The following is a 23,955-nucleotide window of genomic DNA, read 5'->3' as shown; positions in this document are numbered from 1 at the left end:
TATGTTCCAGAGATTAAATCAATTTGTATTAGCTTTATGAATACTTTGGATGCTACAACCTTGCCTCCGTAGGTCTTCAATCATCATACTTCTCTTCCCGCTATAGCATAAAGAACACACTTGATTGAATAACGTCATCACCCTCATTAACTATCTCAGTATGGTGTACTGGAATAAGCTCCAACCTAATCCTTGTCTTAATGTCACCATTGTACATCCCAGTACTTAACGGGAGTAGTTGCCCGTTAGATTCAGTTCAGACTTCCAGAACTTTCCACAGCAGAATTTTGAGTTTTAAACTCTTGGAATATGATTGTCAACTTTGGGGGGTCGGCCGTTGGTGATCGTAAATCGAAAAACGAGAGACCTGAATTATTTGCCGAGTAACTCGTACTGAGAATCCACAAGCCGATCTTGGATTGTTTTTTGATGTAGGAAGGAGGATGTTTATCCTTTTGTAGGTAGCTGGCCAAAAGTATCTTCGTTTGTAACTCGTTAACTATTTCATTCTATACCGTACACTACGACGCTGTCGATTCAGTTTGGTCAGTTTTCGCGATATGTTTAAAAAGCCATGAGGAATATTCGGTATTAGTGGTCCAATTTTTCGTAGTCATATATTTCTTGTTGTTTCGTCAGTTGTTTCTACACATCTTTGTCGCAAAATGACACGTACTGGAAGATAGTTGTGATTTGACTGGTAGATTGGGATGTTCAAGTATTGCTCGGCAAATTGTCCATGACTATTTTAATTTTCTCTTGTATCCATCGTGTTTTCAAGGAATAGATTTTTTGGTATTTTGGTTCAAAGGTAGTCAGCGGCCTGTTTGGCGTTTTGTTTCAATACTTATAGATCTCATTGCGTAAAACAAAGAGAATAAACATGGTGATGGACAATTTGCTTGGTAATACTTATCTCACAGTACAGTCAGATTCAAAGGTGCTTATATGCAAATGGTCCATCACCACATGTATTCAGTGTGTGTTGCGGACTGTGGGCTGAAGCCGAACTGCCAAGGAAGCTAAGGGTAACCAATTCCGTGTGAACGCACAGGATGTGATGGAAAAATGAATGAAAATAGTGGCGCACTTTTTTTTGACTCGATTGCACGTAGATGCGAGATAGTTCTTTAATAATTCACCCACACGAGGCATGATAACAAGTATTGGTGCTTGTACCTCAACCCTTCTAAGTGGAACAAATACGTAGCTTCAAGTCAGAAACTCTCGGTCGACCTTGCATGCTAATTTCCAGGGGTGTTGCATTCATGTACGGCTTCAATTTAAGATTCATGAAGGGATGGAAAGAACCCCACTTCCCCTCCCCACTCTTCCTTTACGTGACACCGACTGTGTAGAAGTCGTATGTATATTGATCAATGAGGCGAAACTTGGAGAGAAGGAATTATTCACATTCGACTTGAATTTGTGAGGAGAAAATTTTCGTGACTCGTAAATTGCAGGATATTTCCAGAACGGCTTGCAATCAATCTGATGCCGGGAACGGCTTATGTTGTTCTCATGAAAGCTGTTTTTTACGGCCAAGTACCGAACATTCGTAGTTTCGTACATATCAAAGGCAGACCATCAATCAACACTGAGTACTAAGCGGTCGAGTTGGGGTGGGAAGTTATAAGGAATAAAGAGCAAGTTTCGAAAAAAATTCCGAATGAACATTTTGGAACAAGCATGGAGAGAAACGGATAATGCGGATTGTAGGGAAGAGATATGAAAGGAGGGAGGAGGTAATGGTGTGCGTGAATGCAGGAGAAGAATCGATATTCCAAATCTTGATTACATTATCAATCATTGTAGCTGTGTTCAAAATGAGTTGACGGCCATCATTCGCTCGATTCTGATCTCTTGGACAGATCTGCTTCAACCTCCATTACATAACTCACGTAATATCCTCTCGGTCTGGTGCGATTTTCCACCCTGTTTGTCGTTCAGGATGACGTGAATGCATTTTTCTCGGTTGTTCGTACAAGATCGCAGTTAGGTGATGGCCCATGGCAGCATCGCACATCAAAGCATTTAAGAAACATGATTTATCTATTTAGAATTGAGAGTATCGTTAAAATTGGTTCTTGCACTGTTACCGTAAAACTTGCACTATTCCACCGTTAAAATTTGAGTCTCCGTTAATTTGTAAAAACGGACGCAACCGATTGTTTCGTCAGCGCAGGCACATTCATGACGTCACCACTCTGTTCTGCGGCTAAATTGAAATATACATCGGTAACATCTTTGAATATTAAACACAAGCGCACACACTCATACATGTTATATTATATAGATCTATAGTATAGATATGAGAGACAGGAAATCAAATTGAATTTTTTTTCAACCTTTAACCAAGAGCAAATATTGGGAAATTGATATTTCATAAACCCCTAAGCTCGTACGTACAGTGAATAACATAACTAGAAAGCTTAGGGGACGTACAGTAGACTAGGTTTTATTCTGTTGATAGATTTGAAATTCCCAGTGAATGTCTTCAAATTAACCGATGAAATAGGTGAACATAAAGATAACAAGATTCACATGTTGTGCAGAGCACAGTTTAACGTGCCTATATAATTTGGATACTAATGGAATTGAAAGAGTTGCCTGAAATCTACTTTGAATGAAGTTTTGTTTCCTTGCTAGCTCATATAAAATCGCATTTTGCCACGCTTTTAAAGTAGTTTAATTTCCAGAATAATCCGTTACATGCTGGACTGTTAAATTTCACCGGCACCATTGTGCGGAACAAGATATACTACACAACACCATCTGTTAGCGAACACAAGTACTTGAATTAATGCAGTTTGTGCCTTAATCGCTTACCAGAACGTGATTATAAATTATGATGTAATTAACAGACTGAGAAGTCTTTTTGAAAATCCTATCTTCTGTAAATAACCTTTTCTGTGTAAAAATGGCTCTATAGCATATGAGTTTTGCATCCCAGTGTCTTTTTTTTAAGAATCATTTCCTTGTAACGAATGAACGTTTAGAATGATAATTATCGTGTGCTTTTCATGGACTTTCTTCTCGAACTTTCACCGTTCTCTTTTATGTAGGTGATGAGAAGAAACAAAGAAGGATCGCCTGGGAGGAATATGAAAACGGTAGGTGCCAGAATCATCTTGGCTTTCTCCATTTCTTGCTGTTACTCTTAAGTTAGTATGTAGAGCGAGTGAGTTGCTATTACACTTGTGAGGATACACGGAAGAGAAGCCAGTCAATCACTCAATTTGTGGAAGTAAATGAAACCTTTTCGACGTCTATGAGGCCCAACAATACCATAGTATGGAAATTTGATATGTCCAATATGGTGAGCTTTTTATGGTCTGAACACCTCAACACATTTTCAAATGAGTTTTCAGTAGAGTTCGTTAGGAGCGAACTTTATTAAATTGTGGTTATCATTATTAGTTGTTGACATAAAACATGCTATTTTGTAAAATACTAACATCGCAACCCGGAGGCACATATAAACTTTTGCAGAACGTCCCCGGAAGTAAAATCTTAAGTACGCCACTGTCACACACCGTTATATGTTCTCAGTCCATCTTTACATAAATGCACTTACCTTCCGAAAGTTATGAGTTCAAGTTGAATTTATTTTTCAAATTGCCCCCATCCGAGACCCCTTATACACTACATACTTAGGTACAGGATCTGGATATATTTTATTAGGCTGACTTGCTAGTATTCAACAGAGCTCTGTACAAGACTAATTTCTGAATTGATAAATTACACAAATAAATCGGAACGTATTCTTTTTGGGATAATTCATTCTATCTGTACTTTCTTGCAAGGTTTATGTCTTAAGATTTCACGGGTCAGAAATGCCATCTAGCGGGAAAAAACTTCCTAATTTGCTATTATGTTTTGTGTGTGTTGAGAGATTAATACACATTCATAAGTCTTTGTGTATATATATTGTGGTTTTATTTCGATGTTATAAGGAATCTGTTTTGAATTGATAGTTAACGCATACGCGATAAGTAAGGGCTATGGCAAGCATCTTGAGGTGACGTGTAGTTTACTTTGTCCTCCTCACGAGGTGGCAGCACCGGTTCTTTTCCACCGAAGACACAGATAGTGTCATGCGTCGGCTATTAAAAAGAAAGAGGCGCATTGGAAATTTACCGATGCCATTATCAGTGTGAACGAGGTGATTGTTGGTCCTGGTTTGGCCTTGCTATCGCCAAGAATGGTCACGGGCACATTAACAATGGGGAGGACAACCAATGAACTTGCATGCAAAACACCGTGAACTCCGAACAAGCGTCTATCCAGGAAGTCCGCTCTTCGTGGATGCGTCGTGAATGAATCTGGGCAACAATAACTGTCACGTGTGGGTAATGCGTATTTATTTTTGCCCGTTTCCTGCTTGCTATTGTCGCTTCTCATTGCACAAACCAGAGACATGACAATTACTGAGAAATTCCAACTCGGTTGCAATTTCCTGTGCGTTCGAAAAACTCATCAAGGAGTGGGAAGGCTCACTTTTTTGTCTAAGTGCGCGGTGGATGCAATTAAGAATTAACCGTTTGTCCTCTTAAAGGCTGTGCTTATGTCGTGAATGTCTTGACGACTCAATTTCTCGTGTAGTTGACTGTCAATCAAAGTAGCATGCGTGTCTATTAGGGAGTGAAGACTGTATGTTTGGTCCTACTGTCGGATTAGAAATAATGGATACTCGATTTTGGGCTCCAATCAAAAATTAACCAATCGTCAAAATTTATCTTATTCATTTCTGCAATAATCTATGGTAATCAATTGTTTTTTCCAGTATGCCTGCGATTTTTTTTATCGTCGTGAGAAAGTGCTTGTTTTTTGTGTTTTCCTAACGACCACTCTCTTTGAAATAATTCTATAAATAAAAAATGTCTGGTCCAATCTTGGTGAAATTTAAATGCAGCCCAGGTAGAAAGGTTTTAAATGCAATTCTTAATTGTCAGATTTCTTCATCGGCCTAAAGAAGTTCCTGTCAATTTTGTGAAACTTTTTTTTATTTTTAATATTGGGTAGTCGTAAAAATACGATATTGGTGTTGTTTTGAAGCTCTTTACAGCTGTTTTTAAAACCCATTACCACCGTGAACATTGTTATACATATTAATATTCAACGGAGTAAACATTTCCCTCGAACGTGGCAGCACCACACGCCCTGTTTCTACCCGACTCGCAATGACCATACGGGTAGCCTCCCCGATGCTGAAGTGGTAGCGTCGTCGCCTTGTAATGAAGGGGTCCCGGGTTCGATAACTGGCGGAGGCACATAGTGGTTCCGATCCTACTTTAAACTGTAGGTCCAGTCCCGATTGATTAGCCTTACTGTGCATAAAGTGGACTTAAAACACCAAATCAACCAACCAAATCGCAGTCAGATTGAACGGTTCAACGCGCATCACTACTGTACTGTATGTGAAATTTTAAGTAAATGCATCCATAAAGTGCACTTAAACGCAAACTCAATTCTCAGAATCGCGATTAGCCAGAAGTGAGAGAAAAGATCATAAATTAAATCAAAACCTTTCCTGTAGAGACATACCCTGAACTGAACTGTAGCCATTAGCACTGAAGGTGGAAGTACTGGTCACGTGGGCATGCTGATGTAAAAGTGAGAAAAATCCAAGCTTTTACGTAAAGCATTAACGCTTGTCTTCACGAATGACGAAACACACCCACAACCAGCAGAACCAACATCAGCACCTCATGGCAAGTTCAGATCATCGCTTGTTACTACTCGCTTTATACTTTCCCTTCAAAAAATATTGGATAAGATCGTCACCTTGGGCTGCTTTTTTACCGCCCAGTTTGATTTTTTCAGCTCCTTGCTGTTCCAGTATTTTTCCTTGTTTTTTTTGTATAACCTTTTTATCTTCTTTTATATAATTCATGCCGAGTTATTAACCAAGTTTCTCTCTTGCAGCCTACTTCTTGGTGCCCCCTCTATCGCCTTTTTCCTCAACTTTACCAATTAACTCATTCCGGGGACCTCCGCCCGCTACCATTAAAAGCCTTTTATGTCCACTTCAGTTAGATCTCCGAAGCGCACCTGGTGGAGAGCACAAAAAGCTCTGATCTTACACATGCACATACTAAACGAAGTGAAAGTTATTTGAAGGTTTCCTTTTCCGAATGTTTTGTTCTCGAAATTGGTTTTCCTACTTTTCAACAAAGAACCGATAGAGCGAAAGTACTGAAGTTGAATGGAGTTTTTGCTTTTTAAAAATGTGGTAAAAGTTGTTCCCAACAGGTGGCAGGATAATAGATAGAATTAAATTCATCAGCATCTTGAATCAATCTATCTTTGAACGACACTTTACTCCAATAGGAAAGTGTCGACATCGACAATGCGCAATTTCTTTTATTAGCATGATCCTACAAATATTATTAGTAACTTTTATTGATTTTTAATGTTAATTACTTCAAGCTAAATGTTCCGAGTAACTGATCACTCGGGCTCACCATGTCATAGAATACATAAAGAACAGGAAGCAACATTACGTGAATTGATCAGTGATCGGTTAGGTTTCATGAACTTTCCAGCCTGATCATTACCAGTGCGTAGTTAGAGATCGGTTTGTGCATTGAACTCTCCAGCCTAACTATTGCCTATTTTTGAGAGAGCAGGAAAAGGTTTCTTATCCATATCATGAAGCATAGAAGTAGTAGCTAACTCTCACTGGGTAATTAGAGTTTAATTTGGAACAATCTGCTTTGTAATTTATGCAAAACTGTGCCAGAATATTTCGCATTAGCACAAAAAAGACTGTATAAGCTAACACGAATTTCAATACAGTTGAAATTTTATGAACCTAAATTTCAGATTCAAATTCATTCTGGAATTGCTTACTAAACTATTCTTTCCTACTTCAGGTAGCAAACATTGTGTATAATTGATGAGGGAGATCAGTCTGGGAAGTTTTGGAACGCCCCATTCCATTTCTCTGCGATAATGATGCCGATACCCGGCTAAATAACTCGTTTACATGCACTCACGTCCGAAATCTTAAAGAGACAGGGGCTTTAATCGAGGGTACAGGATGTGAAAACAGAACCGTATGGAAAGAGGTAGAAACGTCAGCATCTGTTCCACTTCTTCGCGCACCCCGCCGAGCCAACCTTGATACAATTTACGTTCGCTGGTTTGTTCAGATCGTGACAAGCTCTGGCGCTCGAATTTAGGCCTAATTTATCATCTCGCAGAAACCTTTTCGCCAACAGTTGAATATCGACCGGCGAGAGAAAGAGAGCGAGAGATCGAATGCAGGTTTATTGTGTTCGAAAACCTGCTGCTACATTGCAAAACCCGAATTGTATCACCCTTATATGCTTACTGGGCGGGACGGCAAGAAAGTTTTTTTTACCTCTTCAATTTCCTCTCCCACCCCCTCCCCTCCTCAGGCTGCACAATTCCATCCTTCACGCCTGGAATGAGATCAGTTGTCGATTGGAAGGAATGCTTCTTGTCAGCTTGATGGTGCCTGGAAAATAAAGTGGTACCAAATGTTGTTTGGGCTGGAATTTCCCCGTGCTTGTACCGCTGTTGTTTTCTCCGTGTATCAATAATTTACCCGAAGGAATCACAAGATAGTTATAAAGTCTCATGGCAGTCACAAATAGCTACAGAATTTGTATTGTTGTACCTTGCAACCCCTCCTTTTGTTTATTGCTATTGTTAAGTTTGATTAATGGTCAGTCCGATGTGCTCTTGTCTGTGTTGCGAAGCGGTCATTGTGACATGTTACGAAGCTGGAGGTCTCAGGTTCGAATTCTGGTTAAGACTTCGATTTTGTATTTATTTTTTTGTCGCTTTTCTGATCTTTCTCTCTCTCTTTCTCCCTCTCTTTCTCCCTCCCTCTCTCCCTCCCTCTCTCTCTCTCTCTCTCCCTCTCTCTCTCTCTCTCTCTCTCTCTCTCTCTCTCTCTCTCTCTCTCTCTCTCCTTTCTCAATTTCTCCCTCTCACACACGCGCAGAGAAAGAGACACTAGATGAAAGTTTTGGACTGTCACAAAGAACGACCATAACCAGGACAAGGTTCGAACCCGTGAACTTTGATGGCGAGATCGAAAGTCGAACACTTAACGCGCTCGACCACCGAACCGGCAATGTTCATTGTGTTCCATTTTATCCGTTTTATGATTCATCCTCATCGTCGCGATTAGCCCAAGGAGCATAAATGCTGCGTAATATTTGTTTATATTTTAGAAACTGCAGTTATTTCTTTATTTTACGCCTATTTTTTACCTCTTGGGTTAATCGCGAAGATATGGACAGACACAATGATACATAATGCCTTGGCCAAGATACTAACCTGGGATCATGGCGCGGTGGTAGCGTCGTCGCCTTTGTAATCAAGGGGTCCCGGGTTCGATACCCGGAGGGACATACTGGTTCGGATCCCACTTTAAACTGTAGGTCCAGTCCCGATTAGCCTTACTGTGCTTAAAGTGGACTTGAAGCACCAAATCAATCAAATCAAATCTAACCTGAGATCGGCGCGTTCGCAGCCCGTGCCGCAAACCACTCAGCCACCGAGAGATCCGCCATTAACGACATGGACTCGGAAGTGACTTCATCACCCTTACGTCTGAGACATCTGGCGGTCAAACTTACGAATTACTAGCAAGTGCTGAGGAAAGATAATGATTTTTTCAGTCGTACACTTTTTACAACACTTTTCGGGTGGTTGTTCAGAGTGGCGCCATCTACATACACCACTACTTGAATCAAGCGATTGTCTTTGCTCTTTTGTATCGGTTTATTGTTGTTTCAGATCGTGCACAAAATGACAAGCACCGTTTTGGTCGCAGCCTTTTTCCGATTGAAATAAATGAAGGGGGTGATGAGAAGAAAGGAGAGGGGGGAGAGGTGGAAACTGGCTAACAATGTTGCGTGTCCCCGGGCCATTTGCATTTTCCAAACCCATCGCGCAGGGAATAAATCGTGTGTTTCAAGCAAGATTTATGTGTCTGATAATGATGGTTAGTCGTCCACAAAGACCGTATATTCAAAATGTTTAAAAAAAAAATCGAGAAACAAAAAAAAAAGTTTTGACGCGTTGGATTTGACGTTACAGATCGGTAAGAGAATAAGAGGGTTGCTGCAGGGGGGGAGGGGGAGGGTGTATTTCGTATGCAGCAGGCCGAGGTTGGGATGTTTATGATCTATGTGGTGACAATTCCGCGTGCGTTTTGTGCGAAACGCACGAAACAAAACCTACATACACGTCATGCACTTATCGCCTCGTGCTCTCTTGTCGAAATGTAAAAATGTTACCCCCACCCCCTTGGCAGATAGGGAGGAGGGGTTGAAGCAGAACTGATCAAGCTAGTTGTATTTCACAGTACTTTTTTTTTTACATCCATTTTTTTTTTAGGGGGGGGCACTTCTTCCACAAGGCATTTTACATTCTTGTTTTTCCGTCAATGATTTATCGTAGTCAACTGTAGAATCTACTCGGTTATTCTGGAACCAGTTTCATTATCACCCTCGCATTTCTCTCCCCCCACCCCTTATATTAATCCCCTCACAACTTCTCTCTGTTGCACCCTGTAACACGAGCGGGTGTGTGCGATCCGAAAATTTGCATATGAGGCGAATTAAACAGGGGGTCCGCCGTGTGAAAGAGTTTTCTAACGGTCCACCCTCTCTCGCCAGCAGTTGTCACGATGAAGAGGAAATTTCGAAAAATGAAATGTAGCGACGGTGGTAATTTTTAAGGGTGGGAGGGAGGGTACCCGCGTCTGCACGAGACATCCGGAACTAGAAGAGGATTTCAGGAACGACCCTCCTCCCCCCTCAGCGCTTCACACTTGCCTTTTCCTTCCTCCTCTATCGAACTGATATTTCTTGGCAAATCTTCAACTCACGCAAGGGTACATTTATATTAAACGATTGTAAATTGCAATACGATGAAGCCTTTTCCTTCTTCATAAAATTCTCACATTTCGCGAAGTATGCTCTGCCCCCTTCTATATTTTATGCCGTTTTCTGTTTTTAAAAATTTGGTTAAAATCCCATGCCCAGGCCGGAATTCGAATCCGGAACCCCAGTCTTTGTAAAAATTACTCGTAACATCACTGGCGCTCGCAGGATTTTTTCGGGAGGGGCTGGAATAGTAAAGGTGGTTGATTTCTACGGGAGCCAAATGCACAAAAAGATATTTTGTATATTTAAATATTTCCATTCTCAAAAATAGCCTTTTCTCTGAGTTTTTCAGTCTTTTTATTTGAAAATTTTGATTTTCTCAATGTCTGAAGGGGTTACAACCCCGTCAGCTCCTTCTCTGCGTACGCCAGTCCCTAACATTGAGGTAGTTAAGAAGATTAACACACAAAAGAAACCATGGCAGAACCAAAACTTGAATTTACTACGATCTCGAAAACAAAGATAGGTTGTAGTAGTGTAATACTGCATTGAACGAGTTAGTCGTATTTTCTTTTGTTAACTTGGCGACAATATCGTATTTCGGTCAACAGTCTGTGTTACGTTTGGTCACTGTCATTGGCAAAAAAAGTTGAACAAAAGAAAGCTAGGATTTCATACAATAATGTTAACATAGTTCCTGCTGAGGTATTATAAATCTCTATAAACGGCTATAACAATATACTGAGGCTGACAATGCAATACTGTCAAATACATACTTACATAAAAATGTACAAATATTCACCCCCTTCCCCATCATATTAATATATTTCTTATTATTTTAAACATGAATATTGGACCTTGTCAGTGTGAACTTTGGTTTCCTTTCACTTGATTTGCACATTCGACTTTACTGCCATCTGTAGTCGTTTCTAGCAAGCACACGCCGTGTTGTCAACCTGTAATAAAGCCTGAAACCTTCCACCGTTCAAGCCAACGTAACAACCCGGGAAGGAAAAAGACTTTTCTTGCTCCCAAACAGCTAAAAAACAGGTTGACGACAGGCTATCGATTTATTTTCTTGGAATGCGAGATTAAAATCTTTTCAAAACCAGCTAGTTTGGAATCAGAGGGCGTTTCCGACAGCGAAAGGCATACTTTCTTCCAGGCTTTTGCGGATCCTCGAAGTAGAAGAGTGTTCCACTTATTCCGGCAACAATTTTCCCCCCAAGGCGCACACAGTGTACAAACGCGCGTATGTGTTCGTACGTGCAAAAGGTGTTATTAAGTCATAAATGTATTCTCTTTTAATATCTGCACACAAAAAAAGAATCCTGCGACTTTAAGTGGTATTGTAATAGCTTAATGAGAGTTCTCATGAGCGATCATTATTCTCGTCATGTTTTTACCATTATACATATGATGTGGTTCTGTGCGAAATGAGGACTCGTACGGAATATGTTAATACGTTGTGCAACGCCGTGCTTTAGGAATAATAGCGGCGTCAAGTGATGAAAAGGTATGTATTCAATATTGGTGCCTTCATGATGGCGTAGTGCTAACGTCGTCGCCTTGTAATCAAGGGGTCCCGGGTTCGATACACGACGAAGGCACACAGTGGTTCGGAGCCCAGTTTATCCTACTGGTCCAGTCCCGATTGACCTATCTGTACATAATGTGAACTTAAACTTTTACAAGAAAATTATGTTGGGCGGTCTCTGTACCCAAAGTTCCGGGATCGAGTCCTGTAGAAGTGTGCTTTCACCAGTTTCGCCCAATCATCATTAATCCTCAGCGTCGCGATTAGATAAAAGCCATCACGTAAAATAAGTTACAATCGATATTGCTACAATGTTCCTAGTTCTTTAGGTCAACACCAGGGTCCCGCGTTCGAATCCCGGCATGGATGTTCTTTGTGAATGTTCCTACATGAATTTAATCATGCCATCACTCGTTCTCATCTTCGCGATTAGCTACAAGTGGCAGAAAAGAGAAGTAAAATAAACTAAATCACTCAAGTTCTTAATTTTACTAAGCTATTAAAGAGTCCTATAATTCTGTGAAATTTGTGACTTGCTAGGCACTCCAATCTCTAAAATAATAACGCTTGAGGATTTCACCAATCAAAGGCAGGCTTGTGTGGTCTGTCTTGCTGCTACGTTATGAAACGTTGCTGTTGATTGGCTCGTTCCCAGGCGACCTGTGTCGCGTGTCGCTTCGGTCTGAAATCTCCCTAAAATTACTTTTCGAGAGAACATCTCTTCTCTAGTCTTCAGGTGTTTATTTTTTCCGGTGGTGAGAATCGAACCTACGACAGACCTGAGATTTTTGCTACAGATCTTTGCAGTGGTCGCTTAGGGCGCCGGTTTTATAGTGAAACATCAAAGGCCTGTCGCAGGTTCGATTCCCACCACCGGCAAAAAGGACTGAAGACGAGAGAAGAGCCGTTCTCTCGAAAAGTAAATTGGTGTAAATAGTGGTGTAATCAAGGGGTCCCGGGTTCAATACCCGGTGGAGGGACATATTATTTCGGACCCTACTCTAAACTGAAAGTCCGTTCCCGATGAACCAAACCGTGCATGAAGTGGACTCAAAAACTCAAGCAACTATGTCTTCAGGTGTTCACAATTATCAGTCCATTTTCCCTTGGTGTTACTCTGAAGTTGTAGCAACCATGTGTGGCGTGGAAGAGAACCACTTGCTCGTCCAGCATGCATTGACTTGGAGCAGAAATACGCGACGCAACAAGCTTAGCTAGGGTAATAGTGTTCTAAAGTTCTTCGACCGGTTTTAATGCGGGCACAAGCATTCGACTTCTCTTTTTACGGATGTTTTATTTTCGTCTCCCATTTATGAAGGTTCTTTTCTGTCCCTCAGAAGCTTTCAATTTTCTTCTTTTGTTATCCTCTTCCAGATATTCTTTTTTTTTTCGTTTCCTTACACTTAACTCTCGCCGCGTATGACGTTTCTAAAAGGCATATGTGATGTGAAGGCGGAATGGATCTCACAAAGGCATCTGGCATGTTTCCATGAAGGCGGACGGACGCAGACAAAAGATAAAAGCGAATATGAGAACAGGAACGGGGAGGATTGTGGTGCATTGGACAGAAGGGACTGTAGCCTAAGCATCTTACATTGACGGAGATATCAGGGAAGATCCAGAAATAAGCTCAGTTTCTTTTTCCACTGCCGGCTTTCCTGTGTTGTCATAATCTGAGGGCACAATTTTCCTCAACAAACAAAATTTCCCTTTTCAAGGAACAAAATTTCCCTCTTCGATGAACAAAATTTCCCTCCTCTAGGAACAAGATTTCACTCTTCTAGGAACAAGATTTCCCTCTTCAAGGAACAAGATTTCCCTCTTCAAGGAACAAGATTTCCCTCTTCAAGGAACAAGGATTTCCCTCTTCAAGGAACAAAATTCCCTCTCCAAGGTACAAAAATTCCCTTTTCAATTTTTCAAATGTCAATGGTTCCAACCCTGATCAGGCACGAATGTACAGTTGCGTTTGTTCCACCATGCTATTCATATGTTTATAATTCAACCTTTTGTCGCTTTAAACTGAGGTAGTAGAAAAGCTATGTCAAAATAAACAAAATAGAAATAAGAATCATCATGTAGACTTACCTATATTTACAGGAGTGGAAATGCGAAATAACAGGAAAAAATTTGAATACGAAACTCGAACCTAATACTAATATTGAGTATGATGTTTTCAAATCTACCTGAAATTTTGGTACTTTTCTTGTAATTTTTCTTTTTTCCCTTTAGTGCGGATTTTTTCTGCAAAAAGGGAAATTTCCCTCCATGTGGCAACACTGCTTTACTGTAGGCGCAGCAGCGAGAGGGAGGTGTACCAATTTTTGTGTAAGGCGTCAGTCACCCAGTACCCCCAGACACTTCACTCCGCCGCAGAAACCCATTTATCACTTGAAATAGATGAACGCCAAGAAAGTCGGCGATGGACCGGATTTCCACTTTGGAAAAAGGACGGTCCACATTGTTCTCACTTATCTCTCCGGCCGAACGCAGGAGAGGCGTTGAAAAGCAAATATGGTGACATCGCCAGGGACTTCTGGTTGTTGTTCGTAGAGTTGGAGCATTGTCAGTGGACAGAGTCACATCTTCATGAATTAGCTACTGTTCAAGTTGTTTGACGGGCGTGTGTCGGTTTAACCTGCATTCCTGTTTGCCTCAGAGGTCATTCCAATAGAACATTGAAACCACGGAATCTTATATCTGGTGGCTGTAAGTTCGTATTCAGATTCCGGGGTTGGGGATTTGCCACCATGCTATCCTAGCCCATAGTCTAGAGGTCACACATAAAGGAGACACTGAAGGGTCAGAAGCAGGCACGTTGCCAGGATTTTTTTTCAGGGGGGGGGCTTATCCCTCATCAGAGTCTCCAGAAATATTTGTAGAGGGGAGCAGGCCACTGGTTAAACTTAATTAGTACAAATAGTAATGACAATAATAATTATTACCACTGTTATAATTGTCATTTTACAATAATAACTATTATAAATTATTAAAATAAACCAATTTTAATCCAAATTTATTGTTATTCATTATTATTATTATGCAAATGGAGAAACTTTGCTACTTGATCGGTTGATCTACCGTATGAGTGAATTCCAACACAACTGTTGTCCATTATTTTTCTTACATTTTGTACAGTTAGTGTACTGAAATTCATAGTTATTGAATTTTGTTATTTATAATTTTTACACATTCCGTTAAAAAAAATGCTTTAAAAGTTAGGGCCAAATTTTACTCATAAAGTTTACATCGTGTGACCGCTTACAAAGAAAACTATACTTTTTGAGAGCTGCGGAACCATTTATTCTTTGGATTAAATTTTTGTTCCTCAAGTAAAATTTATTACCACTATACACTATTTAAATTAGATATTTGTACGATTTCGAGGGACCCTTAGCTCTCTCCCTGGCTACTTGCCTGGTCAGAAGTAACAAGACCATTGATTTTTAAAAACCTCTGTTTTTCCCAAATCTCATTGCTCTGAGAATGTTTGTACTTAACCATCAAATGCCAGTAGAAAGCGGTCGTTCGGTGTTCTGAAAAGAATTCAAACTGCTCTCAGAAATTCGGCACTACAATTTGATGAATGTGAATTTTAAAGTTCCAACGCTGTCACTTTTAACAACATACGCTTGAAGTTAAATCAAAATTCAATTGTTGAATCAGCACAGTCCTCGAGCACGTTCAAGACCGGCAACGTGCATGGAACAATGACCTCGTACTGCAAATATATGGAGAAGTGACTAACCATCATTCCTCTTTTAGATATTGGGGTATCAGTCTTTATGAATATAAATTAAGCAAACTGCGTTTCTCCTGTAACTTTTTACTACTTCACGCTGGGTACGGCTGGGTGGAAACTGGGGCATCTGCCCACCGTGCCCCTCCTCCGGCCGCGCGTTTTATGGCCTCAGCAACGGTGGCATTTCCTGCTGGTGGACATTTCTCCCCGTTAACCAGCCGTGATCTCTGACCTAACATGGAAGTCTTGCGTTTTCACAAAATTCTTGTCCAAATTTTGCGCTCTATGCCCCCTCCCCCCGCACACACACTTTGCAGGGTTACTTATGGCAAAGACCGGAAGCAGGCTCGTGCAAGAAGGAATGCTGGGAGAATCGAAAAATTGATCACGTCTTCACTCTCTCATGAGGCCGCACGCGAATGTGAGCAGGGTACAGATTACAGAAGTAATGGACAGTTCGTCTTAAGCACACGATCCAACATTAATTGACTCTGCAGTCGCGGTGCTGCAAAATGCCCACCGTCTTGAAATTTAAACAGTCGAGTATAAATCAATTTCACCCTGATCTCTTTCTCTGCCTTGGGTGTGGAAAATGTGCACCTTCAGTAAGATTGACTTTTAGTAGCCAGCGAAAGCACGACACAACTGAAATTCTTTGCTGTTCTATTCGTATTGTGACTATTTACAGTGGGATCCATTAGTATTACCGTGCAAATTGTCCATCACCATGTATGTGCACTTTATTTGACCCAATAAGAACTTCAAGAATTAAAAGAAAACTCAAAACAAGCGGTTGACAACTTCTGCACCAGCATACATAAAAATCCATCGCTTAAAAACACACAGGATGCAAGAGAAAAATTAATGAAAATTGTCATGGACAATTTGCACAGTGATACTCGTGGATCCCACTGTACGTACTATGATTTCATGTAAACATTGCATCATAGAGGAAGGTTAATATTTGGGTGCTGTAGCTTTGGTCTCCCTCACTTTCTCATCTATTCTCTTTGTTTCTAGCTCACTGTCTTTGTCGCCATTCTTCTTTGTGTATCTATCACTCTTTGTCTTTCATCTCTTCCTCCCTTCCCCTAGTTTTTCATTTCTCGCACTTTTTGACCCTCCCCCCCCCTCTCTCTCTGTCCCACTCTCTTCTGTCTCTCCCTTATTTTGTCCTCTGCTTTAACACTCTCTTTGCCTCTCCTTCTTCGTATCTCTCTATCTATCCATTTATCTTTCTCTCCTCTCTGTCCTTTCCCCTCGTTTTTTCTCACTTTCCTCTTTATTTGGCTCTCTTTCTCGCACACTATTTGATCATCTTTGTCTCTTATCTTTCCGTTTATGCTTTTCTCTCTGCTTTGTTTCTGTTTATCCCAATTTGTCTTTCTCTACTTTTTTATCTCATAGCACACTTTGTTTCCTCTTCTAACACTTTTATATTTTTATTTCCCTCTTTCTTTCTCCCTATCTTTGTGTCCGTGTCTCTATCGTCTCCCTCTTTCTCTTTGTTCCATTCTCCCACTCTTTGTTTCTCTTATCTTCTCCTCCCCTCTTTGTCATTATCTGCCTCTCGTGCTCTCTTCTGTCTCATCTTCAGCTCCTTACAATTCTTTATTCCGGTTTTACGACTAAGGAAGTGAAATGTATTAAGTTTCTGTTTTATCACGTGTGATCTCGACAACAGTGGTTGGATCTTCAACTTACAGAAATTTCGAATCTCTGCGATGTGTTCTTTCATTTTGTTGCGTCGTCCACCTAAAGAATTCCGGACTGGCATGGAGATTGTATTTGAAACACACGTACGTGCAAGTAGGTGGCAGCACTGTTGAGTCTGTAAAGCTGGACAACAATGCATCCCAGGCATAAAACAGAAAAATAAAGACCACATGTTTAGGGCTTGAAATGTTATCATGTTATCGCTAAGGAGACAAAACGAAACAAGTTTCCTTTTGAAGAAAAAGCGTCCTCCCACTCCAGCCATGTTTTGCTGAGGCAGTATTTCCAGAGGAAACAACGCTGTGTACCCCCCCCGTATTCTCTCTCCCTCATTTTTGCTTTCGAAACAATGGAAAGCGAAAAAATGTCGCTCTAGGACCAGCACACAATGGCTGCTGATGAAGCATGGAAGGTGTGTAGCGACGGCGGAAGCTGCGAGAGCTTATATCGGCATTTTTGGTAAATGAAAAACTCAAGTGTGGAATTCTGACACAGTTTGTTCGGCAAAAAACCAACAACATTCTTGAACGACTCGAAAGTTCTTTCGACGCTGCATAAGTTGGTTCCGTGTCATTCAAAAGTGACATCATTATCTAGTTTCGTTATCAGACCACAACAAAGGCATTATGCACAACAATCAAAAGTATATATAATTACTCGCTTAACAGTGTCGAGTGGTTATTTGCTTTGTTTTAAATACGGAAACTAACCCATCGTTCCCATTGGTTGTTACTACCGCGAAACACGCTGCTCCAAATTCAAAATCGAAGTTCAAACTTATTTTAGTTAAGTAAATACTGTATGCCAGTTTTGCAATTTTCATTTCTTGTACTACTCGTTGACAGTTTTTCTATTTTTCATTCCTCTCGTGCATCCGTAACATTTTGTCATTTATCAGTTTTGCAATTTTACACTTTTGCAGCATTTCTATTTTATTGTTATTATATTTTTCATTTCTTTCATAGCGTGTGTCAATTTTGCTATTTTTGTACATTTTCACTATTTCTACGTATATATTTTTTAATTATACATGTTGTTTTTAGCGAAGTTTTCCTTTTTATCGAATTGAACAAATAAAATTCGTCAGTCGGGAATTACAGAAACAGCCCATTGTAGTACAACATTCGTTATGTTGAATTCACACTAATATAACAATACTTGTGATTGTTCCTACCCTTAAACGAACCCGTAGTAAAGTGGTTCGAGTTTTATTTGTTGTTGAACAGAGCCGTGGAGATCTGTAAGAAGGGAGGGGGTGTCTTCTTTCTTTCTACCTGAAATTTTAAGTCGTTACGTCATTCGACCTTAGTAATTCACTTGGACTTACCCAGTTTCACATACTTTGTGGCGATTAAGCGGATGTTAGGCTAATTGTTAAAGCAGAAAAAGTGTTGAAAAGTAATTTGTTTCGAAACGTTCTTGACATTGGTCTACTTAGAGGGTGAGGAAGGGAGAGAGACAAGTAGTCCGGGAAGACGGGAACGAAATGGTAAGATATAAAAATCCTGCTGTTGAACACCGCTGAGGCAAATTGAGAAATGCTGAGAAACAAAAGATTTCGTCGTGTCCAATAACTGGCTTTCAGGGGAACACGAAACTTGATTAGAAGCAAGGTAAACGTACGCGATCGTTTCTGCAAGCTTTCTTGGATCGTAAATCACTCATTTCCTGACTTAAACTGTGCGGTGAATGTTCGTTTGCCTCATGTTACTGCGATAGGACGGGAAAAAAACTCCCCAAATTTTTGTTGCTTCAATATGCACGGTGCACGTGTTGCACTGTCGAAGCAATTTTCTGAATTGTAGGAATCACGAGTTGCGTGTCTGTTTTGCAGGTGTACGTACGTGCTAGAGTTTCCCCTCGTTACGTTGCAAGTGTAGACTAGGGATATTTTAATATCCGAAATGTCCTGATATCCGAATGTGTCCATTATCCGTTTTATGGGCTATGCACATATTCTTTACTTCGTCATGTTCGTATTTCACTGTATATTTCCCTTCATCAAATCTGTTCTATCGGGATTATCCGTTGCATCCGGAACGGATATCGGATAATTAATATCCGGATATCCGTTATCCAATTGGATGGCAGGGAAAATTGACGGTCTTGACCTTCGTTTCTCAAGTCAACTTTTCACAGAGTATTGCGATGAATTTCGTGTGGTCTCGTTAGTGAGAAAGACAATGACAATTTTTCGACTACAAAAAATGCCAAAAAGGAAGATGTGCTTACAATGTCAGAGAAGATGTTGCGATTACATTCATTATAAATTTGTTGTTTACGAATTATTGATGTAGTTTGGTTGTAGTAAATACGGCCCCCTTCCCCCGCAAGAGATGCATTTAAATTTCCTCACTGTGCCTGCCACGGTTATGTAAAAATTACATCATGTTTTGAATGTTCGTCTGTCAAATATATCCGCATTTCTCAATGGAACTTGGAGACAAGGCGCAAATACCATGTGGATTTCTGAACGGGTAGTACGTAAAATATCTTCAAATATGTGGCATGAAGTTAATGTTTCTGGTTCCTAACATTGTAATGTGCCGACATTTTTGTTTGACCGGTACATGCAAAGGAAGAAATGTGCCGTAATTCGATTCAGATATTATTTAGAAGAAAAAAATACCTCCAAATACGCGAAACTGGGATAAAATATAGCCTTGGCTATTACGAAAGAAGCAGTAGACCTCCCTTCCCCGTCTTTACGAAAGTTCTGGGCATGTGACTGGGGTGAATAAAAGAACAGAAGGAAGGAACGCTTTGTTCATTTTGCTTCTCCCCTTCGTTTCTGCACACTTCCTTTTCGTTACAGTGCAGCATGGAAGTCAATTTTTTTTTACTCAAAGATTGCAGTTCTGCCGGGGTAGCAACACAGCGTGGGACGTGTGTGGTGGGGTGGGGGGCGGGTTGCAGGGACTGCTACTGCATTGCTATTTCCCATGACCGCCAAAATGTCCAATGAAGTTAGCGGAAGGGGCAAAGTCTGTCTACCCCCGAGATTTTTAATAGCGCAGTAAAACTTGATTTACATGGAGGTTAGCAAGGTTGGGCACGAACATGAGCAGACGGACTAAAATTCCTCGTACCCCCTCTCCTGTTTCTCTCCCCCTCCACTACACTTCATTAATCCCTTCTCTCTCTCTACTTCTCAACCCCGCTGTCTTTGCTGGTCGCTCGTTTTCGCGAAGTATTATTTATGAACGGATCTTGTCAAGAGCATATCCAGAACGTGGTGAAACGAAAACCATCGCGTTACGGCACCAGGGGTACCGGGGTTCGATTCCATGTGTGGCTGTTCTTTGTGAGTGTCGCTTCATCAGTTTCTTCATCCTCATCCTCATCGTCGCGATTAACCAAAAGTGGCATAAAAGTGAAGTAAAATAAACCAAATCAATCAGTCGATCAACCACAACTCATAAAGAAATGAAATCACAATAGACTTAGGGGGGGGGGGGTTTCAGACCGAAGTGACAAACGACACGTGCCACTTTGCAAACGAACCTTCAGAAATCTTTCTTACCGGATTGCAACAAGCTGCACGTGAGTCTTGTTGCTCGGGCTGGAACGTTTTCTCAATACCGTGTCGCCCCGGTCTGTTGGTAGCGCATGTGAATTGACTGCCGCAGTCTACAGACTGTATGGTACCACTGTCGCTTCGGTACGAAACGCGTCTGGTGTTTGCTTTCCTTCAGGGGGGTCGTGTTGTTGTGACGTCAGCGCGGTAGTTCTCTTAGCATAAATACAATACACTGCAAATGTATTATTTATGCTAATACAACTCTTCACCTGCCTACCTACTCACCTGCCTACCTCGTACCCCCTCTCCTGTTTCTCTCCCCCTCCACTACACTTCATTAATCCCTTCTCTCTCTCTACTTCTCAACCCCGCTGTCTTTGCTGGTCGCTCGTTTTCGCGAAGTATTATTTATGAACGGATCTTGTCAAGAGCATATCCAGAACGTGGTGAAACGAAAACCATCGCGTTACGGCACCAGGGGTACCGGGGTTCGATTCCATGTGTGGCTGTTCTTTGTGAGTGTCGCTTCATCAGTTTCTTCATCCTCATCCTCATCGTCGCGATTAACCAAAAGTGGCATAAAAGTGAAGTAAAATAAACCAAATCAATCAGTCGATCAACCACAACTCATAAAGAAATGAAATCACAATAGACTTAGGGGGGGGGGGGTTTCAGACCGAAGTGACAAACGACACGTGCCACTTTGCAAACGAACCTTCAGAAATCTTTCTTACCGGATTGCAACAAGCTGCACGTGAGTCTTGTTGCTCGGGCTGGAACGTTTTCTCAATACCGTGTCGCCCCGGTCTGTTGGTAGCGCATGTGAATTGACTGCCGCAGTCTACAGACTGTATGGTACCACTGTCGCTTCGGTACGAAACGCGTCTGGTGTTTGCTTTCCTTCAGGGGGGTCGTGTTGTTGTGACGTCAGCGCGGTAGTTCTCTTAGCATAAATACAATACACTGCAAATGTATTATTTATGCTAATACAACTCTTCACCTGCCTACCTACTCACGTATACAATCAAAAGTAAAAATAAACATGTGGATAGGTTAGGTTTAGTTCTGTTTGCTTATTTTGCACAGCAGACAAATTCGTGACGTCATAACAGTGTTGCCACAAGTTGCTCAAGCTGTCGCTAGCCACTCGTGCTGCGCTGCAGTGTTGGTAAGATTAGCAACACACTCCTTTATTGTTGCACCAGTATGGCATCAATTCTCATTTCTCTGTGCGTCAGTGTGAGTTGGAAACGCTCAGAAGCGGTCGAGTTTTATTGATGCTAAGACTGCCGGATCTAGCAGAAACATGCTTTCGTGCATGCCTTTTCAATGGAGGCAAGAAGTCGGTATTTTAGCCTTTCCTCGTACCGGTGTTGGGTGTACACGACATTCAGCACGGTCCTTTTTACTTGCACGTTGCTTTCCCCCTCCCTCCGCTGTAATGAGTTATTGATATTTGCTGGGTTTTTATCATTACAGTTCTCCCCCCCCCTGCTCCGTAACACAGATGTACTTTGTTCTTTTCTTCCTTTTTTGGGCTTACCTCGAGGTAATTGTGGTTTCGCATGCAAAAAGTACTTTTAAACTCAAGGTGGAAAATTCATCGCCCGGACAAAATGTCACGTTGAAAAATCGTAAAGCTCGCGAACCGACGATAATTCACATCTCGGACAGCTCGCAGCGAAAGAAGTTTACGCCGAAGAACAGATGCACTCTCGCACGACAAAAAAAAAGGCGCATGTGCAAGGATTGGAATGTTGAACAGCGGTTACGAAGGAAGACCGGGGTAAATGCATGTATGGACTGTCAAGCGGCGGAGAAATGATCCGTCATGGTTGCATGTCGATATGTCCACGAGTGAAGTCTCCCCCCTGCTCGTTCTTCCCTCCCATGTCTGGTCAAGTGTTCGATACAGGTGTGTCTCACCACACAAACGGGCCTTCCTTATCTTACAAACCGTTTTTGATCGAGTCTCTTGCAAGTGTAATGCATGCTGTCACGAACCTTAACAATCACGGAATCCCACCATTGTCCCCCATCTTATTGATCACCTCCAAAAGTCATAATTATTTTTGCCTAAACTGTAAATTTAAGGAATACGTTATGTTTGTTTCTGCGATTATGTTTTTGGTGAATATCTCAACCTGAATCAAGCAGAGGATTATTGCCTAGGCCTACACTGGGACAAAAATTGCTTTGAAAGAGGCCACAAGTGATATATTTCAAACGTGATTCATATAAAAATATATATAACTAACCATCTCACATACCTCGGCATAAGCTTATAACTGAAATTCTATGAGGATATTGATAGACCCGTGCTTCCCTATACGTAAATCCAGATCTGTCCAGAATCGAAATATAATGTTGTTTTTTCACAGAAATGAATACATTTTTTGTATAGAAGACTGAGACGTACCTTCATATTTCTACTTGTAACAACTATGAGTCATTGCACCACACAAGACTGCAGGTTTTAAGTTTACTAACAAGTGTATAACACTATTTGTACTCACTTGTGTAGTGTAATGTGTAATTTCTTCATAAAAATGAAAACATAATAAACTCTAATGAGCATCTCCGCCACATTTCTATCTCCAGCGCGAGCGAAGATGGACGACTTCAAACCAAAGCGCATCGTTTCCAGTCTGTTTTTCATACACTGTACACTGGGATCCATGGATCCATGAGTATTATCGTGCAAATTGTCCATGAATGACTATTTTCATTAATTTTTCTCTTGCATCCTGTGTGCTTTTAAGCGATGGATTTTTATGTATGTTGGTGCAGAAGTTGTCAACAGCTTGTTTTAAGTTTTCTTTTAATTCTTGAAGCTGTTATTGGGACAAATAAAGTGCACGAACATGGTGATGGACAATTTGTACGGCAATACTCATGGATCACGCTGTACATTCTGTTGCGCAATTTTTCATACACTTTACATTCTCTTCCGAAATTTTTCATACACTGTACATTCTGTTGCACAATTTCTCATACACTTTACGTTCTGTTGCGCAATTTTTCATACGCTGCACATTAAGGCCCTAACTCTAACAAGACACGTTTTACATACGTACGTGTGTGTCGTCTCGACAAATCTCGAAGGACCTCGAGTTTGGAACAACGGTTTCGCCTCGTCTCTTATAATATGTAAAATTTACTGAAATTTCGCTCGAAAAAAGATTGTATGAGGGTAAAGTATAAGAATATGGTATAGAAATGAGATTCTCATGGGCGTAAGCAGATAGCAGAACAGCAGGCAGCAGTTATCATTGCCATTAATCTAAGAGGGGAAAAAAAAAAGGAAGCCACCGAAATGCAAAAATGCTCGACTGGAAGAGGCTTTTGCACACGGCAGAAGCGACATCCGTTCATCGCAGGCCCACGCGCAAAAACAAGGCTCGTTTACGTAGCCAGGGTTTCCCATCACAAGCAGCCATTAACCCTGAACAGTGTCCCAGGGCACACAATGAGCCATTATCCTTATCCAGAGGTGGCAGAAATCTTGGAACTCTCAGATTAGTTATGTCAACCAAATTACTGTTGTTGCGCATTTCACACCGCTCTT

At 41.0% G+C, this 23,955-nt stretch overlaps 1 protein-coding gene across 8 annotated transcripts in view; it reads left to right on the top strand.

Moving 5' to 3' along the window:
* The window catches only part of LOC145998708 (zinc finger protein castor homolog 1-like), a 347,264-nt gene that overhangs the window by 186,006 nt on the left and 137,303 nt on the right, over window positions 1-23,955 (top strand). For 6 of the 8 annotated variants that reach the window (XM_083135199.1, XM_083135201.1, XM_083135204.1 and 3 more), the window contains exon 5: window positions 3,066-3,113. The exons of the other annotated variants lie outside the window; for them this stretch is intronic. In XM_083135199.1, coding sequence (XP_082991325.1) covers window positions 3,066-3,113 — 48 coding nt within the window. The remainder of the gene's footprint in view (window positions 1-3,065; window positions 3,114-23,955) is intronic. 8 annotated transcript variants of the gene reach the window in all.

Source organism: Lepisma saccharinum, chromosome 14, assembly GCF_977018435.1.
Source record: "Lepisma saccharinum chromosome 14, izLepSacc3.1, whole genome shotgun sequence".
In the NCBI taxonomy this organism is placed as follows: domain Eukaryota; kingdom Metazoa; phylum Arthropoda; class Insecta; order Zygentoma; family Lepismatidae; genus Lepisma; species Lepisma saccharinum.
The sequence above is the reverse complement of the archived record's forward strand: the minus strand, read 5'-3'. Positions and strand labels throughout refer to the sequence as shown.